Source organism: Anabrus simplex, chromosome 3 (genome assembly GCF_040414725.1).
Source record: "Anabrus simplex isolate iqAnaSimp1 chromosome 3, ASM4041472v1, whole genome shotgun sequence".
Lineage (NCBI taxonomy): Eukaryota > Metazoa > Arthropoda > Insecta > Orthoptera > Tettigoniidae > Anabrus > Anabrus simplex.
In genome coordinates this window covers 48,709,490-48,736,109 of record NC_090267.1, presented here as the reverse complement: position 1 = coordinate 48,736,109, position 26,620 = coordinate 48,709,490, and the positions used below count along the sequence as shown (strand labels likewise).

Genomic DNA, 26,620 nt, shown 5'->3' with positions numbered 1-26,620 from the left:
GCGTCTGAAGAAGTACTGGGAGGAACACAAAGCCTGCACAATCCCTTCAAAGAGACCTGAACGATGGACCGACTAAAGCAATCCTACGCGATCATAAAACAAGAAGGGGAAGAAGAAAAGAAGAAGAATAGGAATCAGTCGAGGGATGTTCCACCATTCAACATTTCATATAATCACAGATCACTCCTCCACTCTGTCGCACACCCTCCACACCGCAGCCAATCCAAAACAAGTCACCACCCCCTCTTAAAGTCAGCAAGCAGTGCACCTCCAGCTTTCCTAGCGTTACGGTTACAAGAGCGAGGAGTAAGGGAGTAAGTACTATCAAACCACTCTCCAATAGTTAAAGTCCCAACAGACACATTAACCTTCACTTCTTTTCCTTTTTTCCCCCACAGATATCTACCTTTTGCGACTACAGTAGAACTCCGCTATAGCGAGTATGGCATATTGCGAGAACTCTGTTGTAACAAAAGGTTTTTTTCTATCCCTTGAAATGTCCTACATTAAACTGTGTGTTATGCTTTAGTTACAGCGGGAATCCTATCACTGATGCATCCATTATTACGAGCCACTAAGCGTGGGTTATTATTTCTGTTATCAATATTTATGCACTCCAGCGAGTACAATGAAAGCGAACGATCATCTTTGGTATAATTTTCGTGCTATGTGCACAAGCGAGCTCTCTCGCTGACATTCAAACTCAAAGGGAATGTCAGAGTCGATTAGAACACTCCTTGACTGTTGTTCTGTAAACACAATTTGAAAATGAGAGAACATGTTTCCGTAACAAATGCGAAAGTAACCTGGCTGATAGTATTAGTTAATTTGTTAGAAAATTTGAAAATCCACAGCCTGTTTCCAGTCATACGATCGGGTCAGGAATGGAATGAATGAAGCCCCCATCTAGCGGCGAGGATAGGAATTGTGCTGGCTGCCGAAGCTTGTCGCACTCTTCTGGGGCAATGATTAATAACTGACAGATGAAATGAAATGATATTGGAGAGTGTCGCTGGAATGAAAGGTGAGAGGGAAAATCAGAGTACCCGGAGAAAAATCCAGTGGAGAGAGGCCAGCGCACTGCTGCCTGAGCCACGGAGGCTCTAACTTGATAGAAATAAAGGCTGAAGTAAACGATTGATTAAGTTCATGTTATGTACTGAAATTAAAGAAGAATGTGATACCTCTCAAAATATGGCGCGCTGGGCTGAGTGGCTCAGATGGTTATCGTATTCACAAAGACGCACACGCGCGATGCTGTCAATTGTGTACACTGTTATAAAGTGAAACCTCGTTAATGCGAAGTTGTTGGGACGCAAAAATCGGACTTCGAATTACGTGATTTTGAATTAACCGCCAACTCTTAATTCAGAAATGCCAACCTTTGTCGCATCAAAAAATATTCTAAGAACTGTATTGCATGCAATTAACCTTGATTCAAAGTTTAAACCTTTGAAATGCCAAGACCAAGAACCCACTGGATGGATATCATAAAGGTGGACATTGCAGATCGGGGAAGGACACTGAAGAATGTCACTAACAACAGAATGTATCTCAATAAGACAGAATGGAAGAGGCTCGCCAACAGTACCCGGGAAACTGAAACTGTAAAATGATGATGATTATGACTTACAACTAATGTCAACCATTTTAAGTGTATTTTAAGGCAAATTTTATGTTAAGTCAGATACCTTTGTTATTTTTAAAATTTGTTTTGTACTGATGATTCCAAGTGAATCGAAACCAGTCTTCATTGAATAAATGTTACACATTATATAAAGTGTTGAACGGTGGAACATCCCTCAACTGATTCCTATCATATAAGTGTTTGTGTATGTCAATGAAACACGTAACAATGGCTGCAGTGTATCATATGAAATTTTACAAATAAAGCCACAGGAGGTAGCGGGCAAACAAAACATTCCCATAACTTGGTTTGAGGGGAATCGTGGGTTATGAGGTTAATGTGATGACACAATCTGTTGGTATGAAGGAAAACAACACTATGTCAAAGGTTGCCTGTTGATTACACAGACAAGGTTGTAAATTTTCACTGATTTGTATTTATGTTTGCTTCAGGAAATTTCACATTTACTTTGTCATATTATCAGTAATGCTGATCAGGTTTCAGTTTTTTGATATGCCTTGCAACAGAATTATTGCACTAAAAGTATCATGAAGTGTTTTGATGAACACCACCAATAGTGGAAAATTAAGATGCACAGCAATCCTTGCCATTACAGCTGACGGAAGAAAGTTGCCCCCAACACATGGTAATTTTCAAGAATAAAATGATGTCTAAGCAAATACAGTTCCCTGCGGAATTCATGTACAAGTGTAGGATGGACATAGAACTCATATTTGTTCTTAAGAAATTTCTTTTCCGTGCAATTCTCTTGTAATAATCAGTGAGTTTGCTTACAATATTATAATTATCAAGTTTCCTAATTCAGTAGAACTTTGTTAGTTCAAAATGTTATTAACTCAAATTTGTGAATAATTTTGTGGGCCTTTCATGTTCGCATGCAACAACACAATGTTAAAAATTTGTAGTTAGAATCTTTTTGTACCGCTTTTTTCCCCACACCTGTGGGGTTGCGGGTGCGAACTGCGTCGAACAAGCGGATTTGGGCCTGTTTTACGGCCGGATGCCCTTCCTGACGCAAACCCTATATGGAGAGATGTAATCACTATTGCATGTTTCCATGGTGGTTGGTAGTGTGGTATGTTGTCTGAATATGAACAGGAGAGTGTTGGGACGGATATATACACCTAGTCCCCGAGCCAGAAGAATTAATCAGAAGCGATTAAAGAGCTCCTTCAATCACAATGAATTTTCAACGCTCACATTTTGCAAAAGGAAGTGACGATCGAAGTATTGTTGCCATCTCACAAGTGCTGAAAAGTGGAGGGTTGAGTATGACTTTAAGTGCCGGGAGTGTCCGAGAACAAGTTCGGCTTGCTAGATGCAGGTCTTTTGATTTGACACCCGTAGGCAACCTGCACATCGTGATGAGGATGAAACGATGATGAAGATGACACATACACCCAGCCCCCGTGCCAGCGCAATTAACCAATTATGGTTAAAATTCCCGACCCTGCCGGGAATCGAACCCGAGACCCCTGTGACCAAAGGCCAGCACGCTAACCGTTTAGCCACGGAGCCGGATGGAGGGTTGAGTAATAACGCTCGAAAGGATTCATTTTTCCTCCTTTCCTTTTTTCCCCCGTAGAAATTTGTTTTTGTGGCATTGTAGCTTTTTCGCAATAATATCCCCTTTTACCATAATGCCGTAATCGTGAGATGAAATCCGTAATAATTACGGATAATCCGTAATAGTTGGCACCTCTGTGTATGTGGTATGTTAAAATTGAGCTGGTCGACTGTTGATCTAATGTATTTAGGTGTGGCGTTATTTATGGTCTTTCATAGTCCCAACGCCCTTCTTGGGTCTCAAGTTGTTATGCTTAGTGTCGACACCGTCTGCTTATCCAATACAATATCTTAACAGAAATTAATTTTATTATTTGTAGATCAAGCCAGCCAGGTTAAATTGGACTTTTTCATTTGTTTTGGATGCAAAGGCTTTGCTAGTGTGTGGGCACTATGAGCTCGATCGGCAGACTGTTTAGCATAAGGTGAAAAGGTGACTACATTCGAAAGTACTCCACCAGTAACGCAGATAGGCCTAACAAATGGTGGCAGAAATTTTAGTTGTATGAACAGAATAATGTCTACCTACAGAAGCACACTACTATTTGAAACAACAAACAAATGAATTACAATTTGTATAAATGGACCATCTGTCACCACGTTTCGCTCACCAAAACCCATTCAAAATATTTCAGAAGAAATCATGCAGGCCTCACTCTAAGAAAAATGGGCCTGAAAATTATTTGATGGGACTCTTCCTACTTTATTTGCAACCCCGATTTAGTTTACATCAGATATGGTTGTTTTTGTGTCCTCAAGTACCTTATGCACCCGATACTTTATTTAAACATATATGTGTGTGTACCTCTGAACATGAGGTAGAAACCAAATTATCCAATTAATCAATATTGTATCCTAAATTAATTTCTTCATTTACTGTGTTTAAAAAAAGAGCACAACTTACTTTCCTTGAAGACTCTTCTTAGATGTAACGAGGTCTGTGTCAGCCCGTCCACTCCCCAGGTCATTGCGGCCCTCTATACTTCCAGTCTGCATAGAGTTTTTTACATTGAAGAAGGAGATCTGAGCATCAAGTGTGGCTACAGCTACCTCCTCGCCATTTGGATTGAATGTTACAAACAGGCCTGTGAAAAATTTCAACCTTTCAAGTACAAGACTATGCCAGTGAAAGTGAAATAAGAATGAAATGAAAATTGTCCAATATTTGGAGAGGTCAAACCCAAGCGGTATAAGTCTGATTTAAAGAAAATCAATCTAAGTCAAGTTTTGAGTCCTTAAATACTAATTTCAATTTAGGGCACAGTGATGTACGATGCAGTTCCTTTATAGGATTACCAGATAACAATATCCACAGTCATATAGCAGTTGAGGCTTTTACAGCCGGTGCTATAAGCAATGTCTGTATTTTCTGGGCTTGTAGGCTGTGGTTCAGAAGCATATGATTGTCCCAACGTTTCACTGAAAACTGTGCTTGGCAATTTCATGGGTTCCGAATTACTTAAGATGGCTACGAAGCTCTCAGAGGAATGGCATAGTGTTCGCGATTCCACCTCAATATATAGTGCATGCTGTGGTCCACCAGGGTGGAGGGTGGTCGTTCTTTGGCCAATGACAGAGCAGGCTACGATGCGCTGCTCGCCTATTGGTCCAACATGGTAGGGGGCAATCGACACAGCAGGTATCTACAACATGGTAGGGGGCAGTCGACACGGCAGATATCTACAAGATCCCGAGCAGCAGCGGTTAGGTGTGCATAGGAACTAACAGAGCATTGCCACGTGACTGAAGGAGCACGATCGGATGGGACAAACAAAAAGGTCATCAGTCACTGAACACTCGCTGCTAGCAGGCCACGACATACAGTACAGCAACATTGAAGTATTGTCAACTACTATGTCTTATCATGCCTGGCTACAAAGAGAAGCCATTGAAATCCTACAAGCCCGGAAAGTACAGACATTGTTTAGCATCCACGGAATACCCTGCCTGTTGTAAGAGGCAACCAAAAGGGGGAAGAAGGGGTCTCCACTTGGGAGCATGGATTGGCGGCCACGGTTTCTCTAGCTGAGTTTCACGTTGCTTCCAATTATTTGTGTCAAGCTCCTCACTTTCATCTCTCCTATCTGACCTCCCTTTATCAGCTCTTGTTCCCTTCCAACTCTACCGATATTAGATTTGTGAGGACTAGGGATGAAAAGCATGTAAAGATAGTAAGATAGGGATAATATTCAGGTAGACGAGGTTACAAATACCGGCAAAGTACTGAAATTTACCTATAACAATAAAGATACAGTGTTTACAAAAAGATACAAAAGTTGAAAGCTAGAAAAGCAGTTGGATTTGACATCTCCAAGGATATACTAAAGGCAATGGGTTTGGATATAATACCATATCTGAAATACTTTTGTAAAAAAAATTGTAATATAAAGTAGTAAACATCATGTGAGTTCTTAAATTAAGATGTAAGAACATAATACTGTAAGAAGAATGTGTAGTTAGGGAATATTGCATATGTGTATCATTATACTTTGTATAAATTTCTGCTTGGGTAAGAGTATGTAAACATGGCCTAGCAGTAAAGAGTGTGCAACCTGGTAAACCGCGACTGTATCGGGAAAGACGGTTGAAATCGATCCAAAGTGTTGCAACAAGTTGTTTAGACACCCAAGGTAAGGCCAGGAAGTGTATGCCGAAGATGGTAATTCATCAATGTGGATACACGTGCAAGATTGCTATTTGCGGTTCGGTAGCTTGGTGACCAATCCGAAAGCACCAATTTCGAACGAGACTGTGTTTACCAAGAGACGCCAGAAGATGTAGCAGTGGTAGTGATCTTCCCAGGATACTTTTGGCAGACATGACAGCCACGTGAAGCAAGCCTAATATATAGGTGTGCACATGCAACAAGAGGCTAATCTTATTATGCAGTACTGGAGGAAGCATCTTGTATGTGCGTGCTACAAGTTTCTTATTATTGTTCATGGCTAGTGTGGTTGCTGTTCATGGAGATTACCACTACGAAGTTTTGCTGTGTGAGTTTTTATGGCTGCATTACTGTACTGGCGGAACAGTTAACAGTCGTAATTGTTACTGATTATTGTCGCTCTTCGTATTCAAATATTGGCATTGCTGGCTACAGACGTGAACAAAGGGTGTAGTGTATCAAGAAAATATAAATAAAAATCAGCTGATTCTTGTATTCCGATCATTTGTAGTTCTGAGTAGGCAGTTAAAGTATCCGTAATTTATATTTCACACCCTCGATATTTCAGTGTTTATGAGCGGTTAGCTAATAATCAAGTTCCTACATTCCTATAATTGCAATTCAAGTCCCTGGCGTAGTTTGGACAGAAATACTTTTGAAAAATTATTGTAAACAACCTCATATTTTTCAGCATTTAAGGACACTTTTCTTCTCTGTCCCGTGGAGTAGGGAAAATAATACAGTAGAACCTCGATAATTCGAAATAGGTTGATTCAAAATCCCACGTAATTCGAAGAAGCTCTTGTTCCCGGAAACATGAGATACAGTATTGCATGTTATTTAAATTGTTTAATTCGAAATACAGATAATTCGTAATTCGAAGTACAATGTCAGCCCCATTACCGAAATTCAGATTCAAAATCCCACGTAACAGTTAACAGTCGTAATTGTTACTGATTATTGTCGCTCTTCGTATTCAAATATTGGCATTGCTGGCTACAGACGTGAACAAAGGGTGTAGTGTATCAAGAAAATATAAATAAAAATCAGCTGATTCTTGTATTCCGATCATTTGTAGTTCTGAGTAGGCAGTTAAAGTATCCGTAATTTATATTTCACACCCTCGATATTTCAGTGTTTATGAGCGGTTAGCTAATAATCAAGTTCCTACATTCCTATAATTGCAATTCAAGTCCCTGGCGTAGTTTGGACAGAAATACTTTTGAAAAATTATTGTAAACAACCTCATATTTTTCAGCATTTAAGGACACTTTTCTTCTCTGTCCCGTGGAGTAGGGAAAATAATACAGTAGAACCTCGATAATTCGAAATCGGTTGATTCAAAATCCCACGTAATTCGAAGAAGCTCTTGTTCCCGGAAACATGAGATACAGTATTGCATGTTATTTAAATTGTTTAATTCGAAATACAGATAATTCGTAATTCGAAGTACAATGTCGGCCCCATTACCAAAATTCAGACTTTTAATTCGAAACTGCCTTTACATTTTAAAACAGTAGTATGTTACAGAGCAATTTCAACTCGAAATTTATCCGCGTCATAATAGAATGCGTGTTCCGGAACGTGGAGGGTAGCTTTCCGCACTTACACTCACTTCGGTGGGTCTACAGTGCGCTTCATGATTGCCAAGTTGAATGAAATTGGAATTCTTTTGTAGTCAACCTTTTCAGGAACGCCGCAATATCACGCAACAGGCAGTGTGTGGGAAAACAGAATGCGCGAAGACTCACGATGCCCACAGTTGACGAAAAAGCGTGGCTCATACAATAAATTCGTAGGCAACGAACAATACTGTCATTGCCGATGAAACTGCATTGCTTTATTTTAATGCGAGCCCAAACGGTCTTATGGTTTTAAAGGAGAAAGTGCCAGCCGGAGAATCGTACAAGGGTCGGGGATGGGGGTCATTGTAGTGCGTTACAATTGCAATGCACATGGAAGCGACAAAATTTATCCCCTCGTCATAGAAAAGTTCGATAAGCTACGTTTTAAGGGCGTCGGGCACTTTCCATCCCAGTACAAAGCATCTACAAATGCAAACAGTACAGATATCCAAAAAATAATGCATTTGCACAGGGGAACCAGCATAATTTATCCGCGTCTTTGAATTGTGTGATTTATTTTCTTTCGTTGCGTGAGGTTATGTTCGTCAGTGATTTATCCAAGTGCATTATTTGAACATTGTAAATGCACCTTGTTGGATACATTTCGGAAATAGTTTTTCCATGGCATTGGAAAGGTTTAAACTGTGAATCGAGGTGGTTGCATGTATTAATGGGTCTTAGAATACTTTGTGACGCGGCAAATGTTTAAGTTACATTCCTGAAGTACGAGAAAAGTGCCATGGCGGGAAATCGCACAAGGATAGAGTCATAGGAAAGTTTGATTTTAAGGGCATCGGGTACTTTCTGTGTAAATACAAGGCATCTAAAATGCATACAGTATAGTGCTAAAATGAACAAAGCCCTTGCACATGGGAGCCAGCATAGATTTCTCCTCGTCTTTGAATTGTGCTTTTTCTTTTCTTTCTTTCGTTGCGTGAGGTTATATTTGCCAGTGAGATATGCAAGTGCATTATTTGAATACTGTAAATGCACCTTTTTGGATACATTTTGGAAATAGTTCTTTTTTCATGGCATTTGAAAGGTATAAACTGTGAGTCAAGGTTAACTGCATGCAGTAACGGGCCTTAGAATATTTTGTAACGCGGCAAGGGTTGGTACTTCTGAATTGCGAATTGGCGGTTAATTCAAAATCACGTAATTCAAAGTCCGATTTTGAGTCCCAACGACTTCGAATTAACGAGGTTTTGCTGTAGTAATCCCCATCAGTAATAATCACATAACCACATTTCAGTTGAGAACTGCAGTGTAGATACAGTATATTAGATAGTATCTTGCCTGTTATATTCGTGTGTATTTTTGTGCAAACGGCAGGTTTAATTTCTATTACAAAATAGTAGGATAAAGTAGTACTAATATTAATCTGTCTACGGGTTTAACTTTGTTGGTAATCTTTGAGTACCTACCCGTAGTTCTTGCGAATATCTAATTTAGGCCTAATTGGAATTTTCATTTCTATTTGTGCTTAGTAATAACCTAGGATACGTCTAAACGTAGTTTAAACATTATTGTAGTGTAGTATAGTAACTTATTAGAAATTAGAGTGGCCATTCTATAAATTTGAGTAGTTTTGCGAATTTCGAACTTTAATGGTAATTTTCTTTTCTGTTTGTGCTTGGTAACAACCTGTTGTAATTAGAATACGTCTGAACGTAGTTTAAAATTATTGTAGTGTATTGTAGTATCTTATTAGAAAATAGTGTGTTTATTCTATTACTGTGAAATATTTGTGTAGTATAGTACCATTTCTGTGGTATCTGTAGTAACTCTCTTATTAGAATTCTGTTGTTGTAATTAGGGTAGACTTAACTGCAGTTAAGAATTGTGTAATTCTTGTGTATTATTCTCTGTTTCCTGTAATTAACAGCAATTTTCATCCTGTTAGCGTATTGTAGGAATATAAAATCGTACAATTAAGTAGTATTGTAGTGTAGTAGTAGTCTATATTAATTAACTTATTGTTGGGTGATCTTTGCGAACTAACCTAGCCAATATTTCTTTCCTTTCATTTATATTTTGCACAGAATAAGTTATCTTATTTTTCCTTTTTCTTTTATTTAGTAAAGAATGGCTAAGGAGTGCGAGTGTAGGAACTGTGGGTGTGGCCAGGCATTAAGGAGATTGAGCGAGGAGTTGGAGAGCTTGAGGGAGATAATTAGGATTCTCTCAGAGGACAGGAAGGAAAGTAGGCCTCCCTCAAACAATGTACAGGTTACAGTAGGTGTAACAGAGGGATGAGAAGAAAAGGGGGGAAATTGTAGAAGACAGGTGGTCTAATGTTTTAAGGGGAAGGAGACTGCAGGTTAAGGACTCCATTCAGGATCAGAATTCAGGACAGGTGTCGATGAGAAATCGGTACGAGTCACTGCAGGTAGAACGACTGAGGGAAGATGAGGAACAGGGAACTGTTGCCGAGAAGTGTGGAAGTAGGAGAAAGGGAAGAGGTAGGAAAGGGAAATGTGGAGTAGTGGATAGGAAAAGACAGGTGGAACAGGGTCATGGGATGGAGAAAAGGGAGGAGGAAGTAGCTTCTGCAGCTGTCAGGAAAGATAGGACTGACCAGGAGGGGAGGGGATCAAATGAGGTGGGTAGGGTTGAGGCTCTGGTCATGGGGGATTCCATCGTTAGACATGTCGGGAAAGTGTGTGGAGGAAAGGGTACCAGGGTAGAGCGTTATCCAGAAATTAGGTTAAGGCAGATGTTGAGGAAAGTAGAAGAGAAGGAGGGGGGAAAGAAGAAGGTGGTAGTGTTTCACGTTGGTACTAGCAACGTAAGACAAGCAGGTGTAAGTACCAATATAGTTGGGGATGTGCGGGACCTGGTAAATGCAGCACGGGTGAAGTTTAAGGTAGCGGAGATTGTTATCAGTGGAATACTGTGTAGGAGGGATACTGACTGGAAGATGATTGGGGATTTAAATGAGACTATGGAGTGGGTATGTGGGAAACTAGGAGTGAGATTTCTAGATCCTAATGGGTGGGTAGGAGATAGGGAACGGCGCTCACTTGGCCTTCACTTAAACCGCAGTGGTACATATAAGTTAGGAAATTTGTTTAGAAGGGTTATAGGGAGATACATTCAGGGAAACAGGGTGGCCTAGGGAGCAGTGATAAAGGAACAGGAAACTGGAAATCAAGTAGGGATGACATAAAAATGTTAGTGCTCAACTGTAGAAGTATTGTAAAGAAAGGAATAGAATTAATTTAATAGATATATACTTACCAGATATTGTAACAGGAGTTGAATCATGGCTGAGAAATGATATAATGGATGCAGATATTTTCTCACGGAACTGGAGGGTGTATCATAGAGATAGGAATGGTAGGAGGGGGAGTATTAATTCTGGTGAATGAAGAATTTGTAAGCTACGAAAAAGATAAAGATGACAAACACGAAATTCTAGGGGCAAGGCTCATCTCCAAAGATAACAGGCAACTTGATGTCTTTGGAGTGTACAGACCGGGAAAGGGTAGCACAGATGCTGATTCAGAATTATTCGATAAGATAATCAGCTATGTGGGAAACGATAAGGAAAGGAACATGATTGCAGCGTTGCAGCGGGTGATCTCAATTTACCAAATGTCAATTGGGACAGTAACGCGAACGACAGGAAGCATGGCCAACAAATGGCAAATAAGTTAATATGGGAAGGGCACCAAACAAAAATGTAAACAGACTCCGGGATGGGCTTAAAGCAATTGTTGAGGAATGTCAAAATAGGTTTGTACCTTTAAAGGTGGTCAGGAATGGTAAAGATCCACTATATTATAACAGAGAAGTAAAGAGACTAAGAAGGAGGTGCAGGCTGGAAACAAATACAGTTAGAAATGGCTGTGGAAGTAAGGAGAAATTGAAGGAACTTACTAGGAAATTGAATCTAGCAAAGAAGTCAGCTAAGGATAACATGATGGCAAGCATAATTGGTGGCCATACAAATTTTAGTGAAAAATGGAAGAGTGTGTATAGGTACTTTAAGACAGAAACAGGTTCTAAGAAGGACATTCCAGGAATAATTAATGAACAAGGGGAGTGTGTATGCAAGGATCTTCAAAAGGCAGAAGTATTCAGTCAGCAGTAGGTAAAGATTGTTGGTTACAAGGATAATGTCTGGATAGAGGAGGTGACTAATACTAAAGAAGTATTAAAATTTACTTATGACAGCAATGACATTTACAGTAAGATACAAAAGTTGAAAACTAGAAAAGCAGCTGGAATTGATAAGGTTTCGGGGGATATACTAAAGACAATGGGTTGGGATATAGTACCATATCTGAAGTACTTGTTTGATTATTGTTTGCATGAAGGAACTTAACAAATGAACGGAGAGTTGCTATAGTAGCCCCTGTATATAAAGGAAAGGGTGATAGACATAAAGCTGAAAATTACACGGCAGTCAGTTTGACATGCATTGTATGTAAGCTTTGGGAAAGCATTCTTTCTGATTATATAAGACATGTTTGCAAAATTAATAACTGGTTTGATAGAAGGCAGTTTGGGTTTAGGAAAGGTTATTCCACTGAAGCCCAACTTGTAGGATTCTAGCAAGATATAGCACATATCCTGGATTCAGGAGGTCAATTGGACTGTACCGCGATTGACCTGTCTAAGGCATTTGATAGGGTAGATCATGGGAGACTACTGGCAAAAATGAGTGCAAATGGATTAAATGATATGAGTCAAGAAGTGGAATCAGAGATAAGGCTTTTTGCATATGATGTTATTCTGTACAGAGTAATAAATAACAAGATTGTGAGCAACTGCAAAATGACCTTGATAATGTTATGAGATGGACAGTAGGCAATGGTATGATGATAAACGGGGATAAAAGTCAGGTTGTGAGTTTCACAAATAGGAAAAGTCCTCTCAGTTTTAATTACTGCGTTGATGGGATAAATGTTCCGTTTGGGGATAATTGTAAATACCTAGGTATTAATATAAGGAAAGATCTTCATTGGGGTAATCACATAAATATGATTGTAAATAAAGGGTACAGATCTCTGCACATGGTTATGAGGGTATTTAGGGGTTGTAGTAAGGATGTAAAGGAGAGAGCATATTTGTCTTTGGTGAGGCCCCAACTAGAGTATGGTTCCAATATATGGGACCCTCACCACGATTACTTGATTCAGGAACTGGAAAAAATCCAAAGAAAAGCAGCTCGATTTGTTCTGGGTGATTTCCAACAAAAGAGTAGCGTTATAAAAATGTTGCAAAATTTGGGCTAGGAAGACTTGGGAGAAAGGAGATGAGCTGCTCGACTAAGTGGTATGTTGGAACAATAAGTTAATTTATTGAATTCACCACGTAATCAATACAGTAAGTCTTGTCTTAGTTGATTTACTTTGGCTTAACTAAAATGGTATATGTTTCGCTTTGAAATTTAGGCATCATCAGCCATTATCTTAACCTTAAAATAGAATCAGGCACCTGATTTACATATACATGAAATAAAACAATTTTTTTTAAAAAAACCTTGGAGAGACTTGAACTAAAATTAACATATGGTAAGAGACTTGTAATGAAGTTGGTTTTAAAGATATTACAATGAGTGAGGAAGTATACAATTGGTGAATGTATTAGTGATATTGACATTAGAAGGCTTCTATTATAATTAAAATGAACAAAACAACAATTCAATAAATTAACTTATTGTTCCAATCAAGTATCATCAATACGGATCAAGAATGATATTTATCACATGTAATAATAAGTGGTATGTTCTGAGCTGTCAGTGGAGAGATGGCATGGGAGGACATCAGTAGACAAATACGTTTGAGTGGTGTCTTTAAAAGAAGGAAAGATCATAATATGAAGATAAAGCTGGAATTCAAGAGGACAAATTGGGGTAAATATTCGTTTATAGTGCGCCCTGGTGGGGGTGTGATAAGCGTCATGCAATTGTAATTATTTATTGAGGAATATATATTTCATTTTCAGAATAAAGAATATCTTACTGTACATACAGTAAGAGCAGGGCAGGCCGAGATGGTATGGTGAAACATGCACAGACTATTGTCTCCACTGAGATTAACAAACACAATGAACGGCAGAATTAGAATTCTCAGAAATTGTGACGAAGGGGGAAAGAGAAAGGCACGAGTTGTTGACAAGTTGCGGAAAGTTTTCATAGCCCCGGGCAGAATAGGTAGTGGCCACAGCGCAGAGTGCCGGGTGCAGATTTCTAGGAAATGAGGCAGGGTATCTCCACGTACTAGAGGGAGTTGAACGCGGGGTTGGCTCTGGAAGAAAAAAATATGAGCCTTCCTGATCCCGTGGTTTATGTGAACCAATAGAAAATTTCATCGACCAGTCGCAGGTACGCCAACTTCGTATTGTAAGAAGCACTAGCGAGGCTAACTCCGCGGATTAAACTGATAGAAGGGAGTGAGTTATCAAATCAATTCAGAATAATGTGGAATTTAGGAGCCTTACTATATTATAAAACTTATAAAAAGTTAATAACTGCGGGAGATTGCATGGTGTAATTCTGAGAATTCATGGACGCTATTCGTTGATTAGCTGGAGGCAAAGGACGCCACAAAAGAGCGCGAAATCCCAGGCCGGGGTACGGCAGCTAAATTCGCAAATATATCCATTACCAGCGATCGATAATAGTTGAGAATTGGTATAGAGCATTTGAGAACATAATTACATCATTGGATATCATATTTAAGCCACTGGCAAAGGCGCAAATAGTCATATGAGGATATCGGGACTGCGCGTCCTAAGATAACCTCCCTTGAACTCGGAAGAGAGGGGATACGAGTATAAATATGAGGTCGTGGACAAGGACTGACAACTACTTTTGACAAAGCGTTTGAGCGGATACCACGCCTGGGGTGCGTGACAACTTCTGATATTTTGTTCAAGCCGTGATTACGCCAGGGGTGCGTGTGTGTACTTACTCGTGGAGTAGGGTTCAAAGTATTATATTGTTACATAGTACAGTGATTCATAACGTGATGTAGCTCATCTTACAGTCTTGAGCAGTATACTAGTATGAAGTGTTTCAAATAGTTACAGGACTCAGTAAAGCATAACTTACGGAGTGTGAGATTCTACCAACAGATTAGGAAGTGCGTTACGTGAGAACGGTCACGAGTGTTTATGTCACCTAGTAAACAGTCGATTCTAAACTGATACCTGGTCAGCTACACGAACTCAAGACGGGAAATTCAAGTGGGCGCACGGGCCGTTGTAAAGGGGATCCCGAGGTATCCCATGTTCCTAGTGTCCGGGAAAGGAATGAAGAATGTATATCTACATTAAATGGGCTAGATACAAGGCCGAGAGTGTAAAATTTGTGAGTAGAATTTAGGGTGGAAATTATTCCAGAGTGCAACAGTTATTTTATTTGTTTTTATTCAAAATGTGTAAAGTTGAAAAGGGTCAAGGATTAATTCTTCAAGCTGGCATGAATACCAGTGGAATGCAGGGCTAAGACTGGACGGGGCCTGTGCTTCTCGTCCGGTTTAGCAGACTACAAAAAAGAGATGAGTAACCTTTTCAAATATTTGTAGACTGCTATCGTTAGGGGGAGGAAATCATATTATTTCATCATGGTAACTTGATTGTGAAACGAGCCGTTTCCGGCTTGTATAAATTCAAAGATAGATAGACAAAGGGACAAATTAATATGTACATGATTAGATCGAGCACTCAGCATAATTTTGATTATTAAATAGAGTATAGTAGGGTTGAGTTGTTCATTCAAGTGCTTCAGTTGTTTGATATGATATGGAGCACGTTTCACGTAAAGATAATGTTAATATTCATTTAGAAGTGCTTCCAAAGTGTTTTTCCAGTATCGGAACTTTTATAGATATTAAGGTATGTGGTTAAGATAATCCAGAGGTAGGGTTGCCAAGTGATTTAAATTATTGTGGGACGGAATGAAGTCCATTGATTTGTTTGTAAATATCGCGAAGTTCGCCAGTGGACAAAATAATAATAATCTGCACAAGTGTCGAAGTATTACATTAATATTGGGTAACGTGTAAAGGCGTGTTTAATAATAATCTTTGAGAATAAAGGCACGGGCCTAGTTGAATAGAATGATTGCAAATTAAAGTAATTTAAATGTGGAGATCACATGTGCCGTGAATAATTATAATTTGTGCAGTGAATCCGGTTTTAACACTAATGTTTGATTTAACGTTTTTGGACTCCATAATAATCATAAATAAATTTGGTAGAAACGAGATAGGCATTTTTGATAATATGGTCACGCTATGTTTGAGGCCTAGAGTGATTTGAGCCAAAAGTTGAGATTTGGAGTTTTGTGGGACAGAAATCCGGCCCGAAATGAAAGTGAATTGTACTGATGTTGATGAAGAAATAGATGGATCTTAAGGCCTACATAGAGGTTGTAATTTCTATACCGGTGATATGAGTGGCAGAAGAGAGTCCACACACCGAGGGTTAATTAATGAAAATGTTTTAAAGAGTTCCGATGGATAAATGGACTTCAAAATGGAAAAGGAAGGAATAATTTAACACTTGCAGAGATTGGACGTATTTGCCCAACTGCGAGGTGTTATGAGATTTGAGAATTGTCTTAGGAGCATATGGTCTCCATGAATTAACGACAGTACGAAAATAAGGTTGCGGGTTCGAACACTAGTATGTCCCGACCGATGTGAATTCGGATCTTGGTGATTTCTGTTTGGGAGAGAACGTATGTGACTAAATTATAAAGATGGGGAATAAAAAAACAAAATTCTCGAGAGAATAATAATAATAATAATAATAATAATAATAATAATAATAATAATAATAATAATAATAATAATAATAATATTCCAAGTAAATCATGTCTGGATTGATTAGTGCCAAAATTAAGAGTGGACTACCGTGTAACAAGCAAAATTAATTTTTTTTAAAAATTAATAATAATAATAATAATAATAATAATAATAATAATAATAATAATAATAATAATAATAATACCCGTGTGGGGATTTACCGGTTACCTCCATCGGGCGCGTCCCATTAGAATTGGGGAAGCTCGCTGGCTCTGCCGCCAGCAGAGTCAGAGGGTAGTAGGGAAATAAAATACTACCGTGAAAAAAAAACTGGTCCCTTGCCAGGGTTACGGCGAAGACTGGTAAATGACCAGAAGCCAGAAAACATCTTGAGGCAACCTCTAGGGCTAACAACCCTAGTTGTAAAAGGATGGGTACCCGTCCAAAGCAAAGTCAAGTCAAAAAGCATGATGGCACAACATTTCAAGAAACATACCCCAGGGGGTAAGTCTTCGGATAAATCCCTCGTCGTGAATGTCACGCCGCACGAGTCTCATTCGGATTCTGGGAGAGACTCGACATCATGCAAGAGACGAGTCGGAGCATCTCGGTGTACCCCGAAGAGTCAAAAACTCAGGCCAAAATTTAAAACCTTTCTAGCAACTTTCAACATAAATTCACTTACACAAACTGGCAAGCTGAAAACCCTCACCAAAGCTCTTCACGAAAATCAGATATCCATAATGGCCCTACAGGAAACAAGGTACCCAAATGAAGAGATTTTTGAATCTGAAGGCTACCGATTTTTCAAGAGCAAAGCGCAAAAAGGAATCCTCAATGGAGCTGTGATGCTTGGAACAGCGTTTGCTGTTAGAACCAAGATCCTTAAATCGGTTACAAATTTCGAACCTGTGAATGACAGATTGTCCATACTAACAGTTAACACGTTGAGTGCCGAGCCGATTGTAGCACACTATTCCACTGGTGCCAGGCATGTTTTTGAATTGCATTCCGCTGGTGCCAAAGCAATTGTACGCGTTGTAGACTGTTTATATAATCTTGGGATGTATTTATATGATGTACTAAGTAAATTTTATCTCACCATACCATGATCATGCGTGACGCCATATGGTGTCACATCAATTTTTAGGAAAGATAAAATATAGCGTGAAGCCATATGGTGTCACAGAATTTTTTGACATGGAATGTTCAATACGAATTTCCAATACGGGATATTTATTTCCTAATTCAAATAAACGCAATATTTATGAAAACCTAGTAAAATGCAAAACAAGTACTTATATTACATTACATATTGTTGTGAACAGTTTTCTGATAACTCTAAACAATGAAAATATACGTCTTGGCATGCCCGAGTTCTTGTAACTCGTAATTTTTCAAACCTTATTGGCATCGTTGTTCAAACATCGTCCTTGGTACACTTGTTTCATGTGCTGTTTTCATATTTACGTTTTGCACATCTGATCGGGAAGTTAAGGGGAACGCGCTAACTATACGCTACCTGGCTGCTGGCGCACCTCGACGCAGCCCGGTTGGTTCACGTCCGCTGCTTCGCTCCTCCCTACCTCTCCGCCACACCGCGATACTCCCGCGGCACATCTAATTTTATGACTATTTATTTGGTCAATTTTGGCGTTTAAACTTGCGCTGGGTACATGCAGTTTTCACCATGGCATTCTACTGCCTCCCACGAATATTCCTACCAAATTTCAACCGAATCCGAGTGTAACACATGTATGTGTTCCCTCGTAAGATTATTACCAATATCTTCCATTTTTTTAAAATATTTTTGCACAACTATATTATCTGAGTGATAATACGTACGTAAACGAGGAATAAACAAAGCCTGGCGCGCTTTCACCTGTGACAATGACCACTGGCCAGTCAGTGGCTTCGGAAGAATACTGTGGCGCCACATGGTGGCATACAGTAAAAATACATAGCTGGAATAGACTCTGAAGTTCGCCCTTCACGTAGTACCAATTTTATGCGCATAGATGTCACAGCTGATTATCTACGGCGCATCGCCTGAAACTCAACTGTGCCGCCATATGGCGTCACGCCAACTCTGATTTCAAGAACGGTGTGCCGCCATATGGCGTCACGCCATCTCAAATTTGAAGACCACCGTGACGCCATATGGCGGCACGTGGCACCCAACGTGTTAAATGCGCGAACAAAACCTACGCCCTAGTTAACGCACATGTTCCTACAAACGATAAGAACAAGTCTGATCCAGACGAAGTTGATAATTTCTGGGACCTACTGGATGAAAAATTAAACAAAATCCCCAAACACCATGTCAAGTTTCTTTTGGGTGACTTCAATGCCCAACTAGGTCGTGAACAGAAGTACAAGAAAGTTATAGGAAATTACCCTGCTCACAAAAGAACCAATCCCAACGGCAAAAGACTGCTGTCCATTTGCGAAAATCACAACCTGCAGGTCATGTCGACCCACTTTCGCCATCTACCCAGAAAGCAAATGACTTGGCGTTCTCCCGTCCAAGCTCTCGGAGAGTTCCAAATTGATCATGTTGCAATCTCCAGGAGAAACAGCCCTGAGATTATGAATGTCAAGGTAAAGAAAGGCATCAATGTGGCCTCAGATCATTATATGTCTCTTATCAAATTCAAACCAATTCCCGCAAACACAAGGAAGACAACCAAACAGATCACACGCTTCGAACAATGATAAACTTCGGCAAAGGGTCCAGAAGTTCCAGGAGAAGGCTAGACCAAATGACTGTGACTTTAACAACGCCAAAAGTCTCCTTGTTGAGGCCGCCAAAGACGTTGCAGAAATCAAGAGAAGCAAAAAGCATGCCTGGTGGAATGGTGCCTGGGAATCAGTCCTCCAAGAAAGACTCAATACGTGGAAACAGTACTACTCTATGAAATCAGAAAATGATTGGGAAACCTACAAAACCCAACGTGCCCAAGCAGCTAGGGTGTTCAGAACTGAGAAACGTAAATACGAAAAATCTCTCATTGAAAAGATAGAACAGAACTTTAGGAAGAATGAAAGCAGAGAGTACTACAGAGCCTTCAAACGCAAACTCACTGGCTATAAACCACCATCTCTATGCTTTGAGCGAAAGGACGGCTCACTGGCGATGTCAAATGAAGAAAATTGCAGCATTCTGGCAGACTACTTCAAGAATTTACTTAATTGCTCTCAACCGCAAAGCCCCATTGAAACCAAGAAACCCTTACTCAGGTACCCAGATTCCAGACCACCCGACAGAGATGAAATCAAGCGCCACATTGCCCGTCTCAAAAATAACAAAGCGCCAGGGGAAGACTCAGTACTAGCAGAACTATGGAAATAAGCCCCAGAGGAATCACTTGATATCTTGCAAAGGCAAATAGAAGAAATTTGGAACAAGGAGACCCTACCCGAAGATTGGAAAATAGCTTTGATCCATCCATTACACAAAAAAGGCAGCATGAAGAACATCAACAACTACAGAGGAATATCTTTGCTACCCGTGACTTACAAAATTCTATCACTTGCCATCCTGGAGCGTTTGGAGGCACAAGTCGAACATCAAATAGGTGAATACCAAGGAGGGTTCAGAAAAGGTCGCTCAACAGCTGAACAGATACAAAATCTCAAAACGATCATCAGATATTGTACACTAAGGTCCAAGCAGTATGTGTCTGTCTTTGTGGACTTTAAGAAAGCGTACGACTCCATTGACCGGGAAGTCCTGCTAAACATCTTAAATGAATTTGGAGTTGATTTGAAACTGCTGGCATTAATTACAGCCACCCTGACCGATACAAAATCCAAGGTGAAGTTCCACGGATGTCTCTCGCATTCCTTTGACATCAAAACACGAGTCCGACAAGGTGATGGGCTATCCCCGATACTCTTCAACTGTGTTCTTGAAAAGATCATCAGAACCTGGCGGGTGAGATTACAGGAAACCAACTACAGTCCATTGAGAATAGGAACCAAATCTAATGGGATCGCAACAGACTGCTTAGCATTTGCCGATGATATTGCTGTTCTTTCAAACGACATAGAAACCGCTAGAGCTCAAGTTGAAATTTTAAAGGAAATTGCCGAACAAACTGGTTTGCAGATATCGTTTGAGAAAACAGAAGTAATGACTAACATCAAAGAGGCTCCACCAAAACTCCATACAAAATACGGGGACATCACCCGAGTAGACAAATTCAAATACCTGGGTGAGATCATCATGAAAAATGGACTGGACAAAGAAGCACTTCAGGAGCGAGTACGCAAACTGGAAGTAGCCTACCAAACATCCCGCACAATCTACAACAAAAAATGCCTTTCCCAAAACACCAAGATACGTCACTATGAAACAGTTGTGAAGCCAGTAGTTCTATATGCAGCCGAAACCCTGTCTCTAAATGCCAACAAAGGGCTCCTTGAAGAACTGGAGAAAAGAGAACGCAAAATTGTGAGAAGAATCTTGGGATCAAAGTACAAAAATGGAGTCCATCAAAAGAGATCCAACAAGGAAGTCTACAGCAAAATAGAGAAAATTACCGACACAATCAGAAAAAGACGGGCACGATTTTATGGTCATCTGAAAAGAATGGACGGAAGAAAGTTAACTAAAGAAATATTTCACTTTTTTGATTCAAACCCCAAAACCACAATTCCCTGGTTTAGAAATACCAAAGAAGACCTTCAAATGCTACATATCTCAGCTGAAGACGCCCTTAACAGAGATCTCTTCCACAAGAAAATATTGACGAACGGGCTAAACCGAGACGAGCAACCGAAGAGAAGACACGGTGCCCCTTGGACAGAGGAGCGTAAGCAGGCCCACTCACAAAGAATGAGGGAAATTTGGGCTCTAAAGAAGGCCAAGTTCAGTGTCAAATGCAACAAGACTTAACGTTGTCCTTGATGGCCCCAGCGAATTATATATAATAATAATAATAATAATAATAATAATAATAATAATAATAATAATAATAATAATAATAATAATAATAATAATAATAATAATAATAATAATAATAAATATTTGACGAAGAAGAAGAAGAAGAAGAAGAAGAAATTTTTTAATTTTTATTTATGAACACAATAATGATGGTGGGAATTGAATTGAAAATATTGAAATTTTCAAACCACTTTAATAATGTTTATATTTAAAAAAAAAAGAAGCTACTTTTTTTTAAGAAGAATTTACTTTTTTTATATTTTGGACATAATGATGATGTTGGGAGTTGAAATGAAAAATTTGAGATTTTTAACTAATAATAATGAGAACATTTGAAGAAGGAGAAGAAGAATAAAAAGGAAGCTACTTTTTTTTTTTTTAATGAGAATAATAAGAGCGAGAAGTTGAAGTATTATAGCGAGGATGATTACGGGTTACGATAATCACGATTTCCACTATTAATAATAATGTTGATAATAATAATAATAATAATAATAATAATAATAATTTTTAAATATTTTTATTTTATTTTATTATTTCGGATGCTGATGATGAATGATACTAGGGAAGTCAGCTGGCGAATTAACGTAATAAAGTCAAGTGTTGTGAATAATAAGTTAAGTTAATAGTTGTAAAATGAAGGCAAATCCCTACATCTGGACCATTAGGTTATAGTCTCTTTGTCGTTTCCTTCAACTAACGATTAGCATATCTTGGTTAGGAACCCAGGGAGAGTTTGTAGTTTCCCGGGTTGGTCTCATCTCAATCAAAGTGGAGGCGATAACATAGTCCATGTGATCGCGCCCACTTAGCCAACAGGTAATTGGTCCACGACTAAATATGGTCATGGTGTTAACGAAGGTATATCTGATACCTTCAGATATCAACGGTTCCACCACCCAAATGGAAGGGTGGTCAAAAGTGATAAATATTATGTAATCATTTTTCAGGAATAATTTGCCAAATTATCGGCAAATCAAGGGTCAACAGATTTTGATTGTGTGTAAAAATTATTTTGTTTGCTTAAATAAAACGCTCCTTTAGCATTTGCAAGGAAACAGTTCCAGGTTCTTGTTCTTGTAGAATAGTAAACCCTTGGTGACCGTTTAAATATCCGTCCCCATTCCTAGGACGGAGCCTTCATAATTTCCATTTGATCTGAATAGATATATAATTTGTGTGTTTTATGATGAGCCTTAATGTTGAGAATTAGAGTATCCCGTTCAACCCTGTAGTACTGATTGGATGGCGCCCTTACATTTAGTTTGAGATCTTATAACTCAAAATATAAATTTATTGTTTATTAGTTGCGATAGATTCGGACCGTAACACTCCCTGAGATAAATGATGGTTGGGACTCAGGCTTTGAGCGGGTACAATAGGAAGGGGAGTTAGGGATTGGAATAACTTACCAAGGGAGATGCTCAATAAATTTCCAATTTCTTTACAATCATTTAAGAAAAGGCTAGGAAAATAACAGATATGGAATTTACCACCTGGGTGACTGCCCTAAATGCAGATCAGCAGTGAATGATTGATTGAATGATTGATTGATTGATTGATTGATTGATTATGGAGTCATGAAGCGTGCATTACTCGCTAATTCACATTCCTGGTGAGCAGCTGGTGGAAGATGTTACATAGTGTTCTTTTTTTAAGTTAGACTCTGGGTTATTCCTCTCTGAGGAAATGCACATTGTAGGCAGTGTTTTATAGGTCTTCTGGAGGTAATATGTTGTTGTGCACAGAACTGATTATGACTTGATGAAACGGTACGCCAAGTGTTTATTACTTGCTTATTCTTTGAATGCCGGCCCCGTGGTGTAGGGGTAGCATGCCTGCCTCTTACCCAAAGGCCCCAGGTTTGATTCCCAGCCAGGTCAGGGATTTTTACCTGGATATGAGGGCTGGTTCGAGGTCCACTCAGCCTACGTGATTAGAATTGAGGAGTTATCTGATGGTGAGATAGCGGCCCCGGTCTAGAAAGCCAAGAATAACGGCCGAGAGGATTCGTCGTGCTGACCACACAACACGTTGTAATCTGCAGGCCTTCGGACTGGGTAGCGGTCGCTTAGTAGGCCAAGGCCCTTCAAGGGCTGTAGTGCCATGGGGTTTGCTTGTTTTGTTTGTTTGGTTTTTTATTCTTTGAATAATGCGACATGGTTGTCGTTATTTATTAATCCCACAGCAGACACTTTACATTGTGGACGTGTATGGCTTATTAATAGTATATAGTGCAGTGAGTGGGTTTGTTTCTTGTACAGTTATAACCTGGGATAAATAGATTCCGCGGTGATGATGCTATTGTGCTAATGTATATAAGGTTAGGAAGGGAATGTCTTCTTATCTGTAGGATATAACCAATGTGAAGCATGGCCCTCAGAACTATGTATAGTTGTGGTGTATAGCTTGTAGATGTTGTTTGTGTATACTGGTCTCTACACATGATGATTATTTTTGGTATTAGTCATGTTTTATTTTGTTTTGGGAGTAAATTCATTTAGTAAAACTTGTGGTAAGTCTTTTATCGGTGGAGTAAGGGACAACCTGGCATGCTATCCAAATTTAATTTCAGGGGTATACAGCAACAGGTAAGGTAATAAAGCCTTGTCAGCCTAATGACCATTGCCTTGGGAGAGAGAGTTCTTTCATGCTCTACAGAGTCAATTATTCCTGTAAATCTTTTGCAGGTGGCACCCAATTTCGTTATTTATATTTTATTCTGGTTACAATTTATCCATTTCGTATTTTAATTTCACCAAGATGTTACACATGTGTGTTCGTAAGCTCTGGTAAAGCATTTTCTGATGATGATGATTATTATTATTATTATTATTATTATTATTATTATTATTATTATTATTATTATTATTATTATTATTATTATTAACTTTATTGGCGACATTGGGCCACTTGAGTCTTCCATGTACACTTTTTCTTTGAAGGTTGTACTGTTTGATTTTTCTTATCTGCCCAGTACTTCTTCATTCGTTCTGGTTGCAGTGTTCTCAATTTGTCTGAAATCTCTACTGGCCTTCTGTGCATCATTTCAGTTGAAAATTTGTGATTCTTATTTTCTGATTATATTAGGCATGTTTTCAAAATTACTAACTGGTAGCCTATTTACAATTCACATTAATGTTTGGAAATTCAAAAGCAGCACATGTACACGAGAAATACATACAATATATGGCTCATGATCACTTTGCCAGGCTCTCCCTGTCACAAGGCAGGACAAAGGGCAAGTGAGAGAGGAATAACGCCTCTTCAAACAACCCTGGTCCAGCGGGCCTGTCTGGTAGCACCTTCTAAGGACTCATTTCCAGGGCTACAGGCACTTCGCCAGAGAAAGAGGCCTTCAGAACGGCGCAGTTGGCACATAAAGAATTCCAGTACCTACTCAAATCTACTGCCTTGTAGATGAAGTAGGAGACTACTGAAGACTGTGTTAGGGATACCAAATTAGCAGAAGAGGAAAAAAGGGACTGCTGGAGTGGAATCAATGATGATGATGATTCTCAACTAATATTTTTGAGAAGCAAATGTACAAACTTTATGGCATTTTCTTTTAAATTTCTCGACAAGACATATTCTGATGACAGGTACAGGTATATATTTCATATGCTTTTTTCTTTTTTTGAAAAGAGGTGACCACTCTTACCATCTGATGTAAGAAGTATTGTCTCATGGCTGCTTCCAGACTCAATGGCATTCCATATCCTGAGAGTCTTGTCCCAGCTGACTGAAGCTAACACTGATGAGTTAGTTAGAGTCGGACAAAAACAAATACTCACAACAGGTCCTTCATGGCCACTCAACACCTGTTGACAAAGAAATACCAACCTTGAAAGTCACTTCCCCACTCTGATACATTTCATTACTTATTCCTCAGGACTATATATTACACTACTGACATGTACAAACCTGGGTTCAATAAGAGCATATTATTTTCTGATATATTACCTCTCTATACCAGGTGTATGCATAAGTCTTTTCCAGTTTCACTAAGAGATGGCGCCCGCGAACAGTACGCAGTGTATGAATTTGACACATAAGTCAGTTTGATCGTCTGACATTAACCTACCAACACACACACAAATTGAGTCCGCCAAACACTAGCGCCTGTGTTGTATCGGTCAGTGATCATGTCAACGTTTGTGACTGAAAAAGAACATTTGCGGCACACATTGCTTTTCTTATTTAATCAAAAGAAAAAAGCTGTGGAAAGTCATAGTTTGCTGGTAGAAACATATGGTGAACACGCTCCATCAATTAGAACATGTGGGACATGGTTTCCACAATTTAAATGAGGTGATTTCAATGTGAAAGACATTGCACGCTCAGGTAGACTGCAAAAGTGCAAAGACGAGCAATTATAGGCGTTACTGGATAATGATCAAACTGAAACTCAACAGCAATAGGCACGAACATTAAATGTGCACAAGAAACAATCAGCAGATGTTAGCAAGGGGGAAGATCAATAAACTCGGTGAATGGGTCCCACATGATTTGAATGAACAGCAAATGGAAAATCGCAAAGTCACCTGTGAAATATTGTTTCAACGCCACAGAAGAAAATCATTTCTGTACCAAAGTGTGACGGGTGACGAAAAATGGATTTGTTTTGAAAACCCGAAGCAGAGAAAATCGTGGCTGTCACCTGGCAAAGCTGGTCCTTCAACACCAAAGCCGAATCGCTTTGGCAAGAAGGCCATGCTTTGTGTCTGGTGGGACCAGAGCGGTATTGTACATTATGAACTCTTGAAGCCCGGCAAAACTGTTCATGCACAACGCTATCGCCAACAAATAATTAATTTAAATCATGCATTGATCGAAAGATGATCAGAATGGGCCAGAAGACATGGCAAAGTGATTTTGTTACATGACAATGCACTGTCTCACACAGCAACACCAGTGAAAGACACCTTGAATTCGTTTGGATGGGACATCCTTCCGCACCCGCCGCACTCCCTCCGACCTGGCGCCATCTATCACCTCTTTGCATCAATGGCGCACGCACTCGCAGAGCAGCACTTAAGCAATTTAGAGGAAGTTGGAAAATGGATCGACAAATGGTTTGCTGCAAAAGACTATCAGTTTTTCTGGCATGGTAATTGTAATGTATCTCAAAGATGGGTGAAGTCTGTGGAAGTCGATGGCCAATATTTTGAATAAACAAAAAATGAATTTCCCTTGAAAATTACTTGTTTTCTTTACACCAAACAAATGTGGCACAATTGCTAATTTAAAACACTTCACAAGTAATAAAAATACTAAAAACACCACAATGAGAAATAAAACTAGTTCAATGTACAAATAAGGCATGAAAAATTCATCAGAAGTACCACCATCGAAATTCTGATCACTGTCACCTTCCCATACATAGTCATCCTCATTACCATCCCT

At 39.3% G+C, this 26,620-nt stretch overlaps 1 protein-coding gene across 1 annotated transcript in view; it reads right to left on the bottom strand.

Moving 5' to 3' along the window:
* LOC136865957 (periodic tryptophan protein 2 homolog) overlaps window positions 1-26,620 on the bottom strand; it is a 247,620-nt gene that overhangs the window by 85,622 nt on the left and 135,378 nt on the right. The window contains exons 11-12 of the mRNA XM_067142521.2: window positions 24,876-25,035; window positions 4,119-4,299 (exon numbers count right to left, since the gene is read on the bottom strand). Coding sequence (XP_066998622.2) covers window positions 4,119-4,299; window positions 24,876-25,035 — 341 coding nt within the window. The remainder of the gene's footprint in view (window positions 1-4,118; window positions 4,300-24,875; window positions 25,036-26,620) is intronic.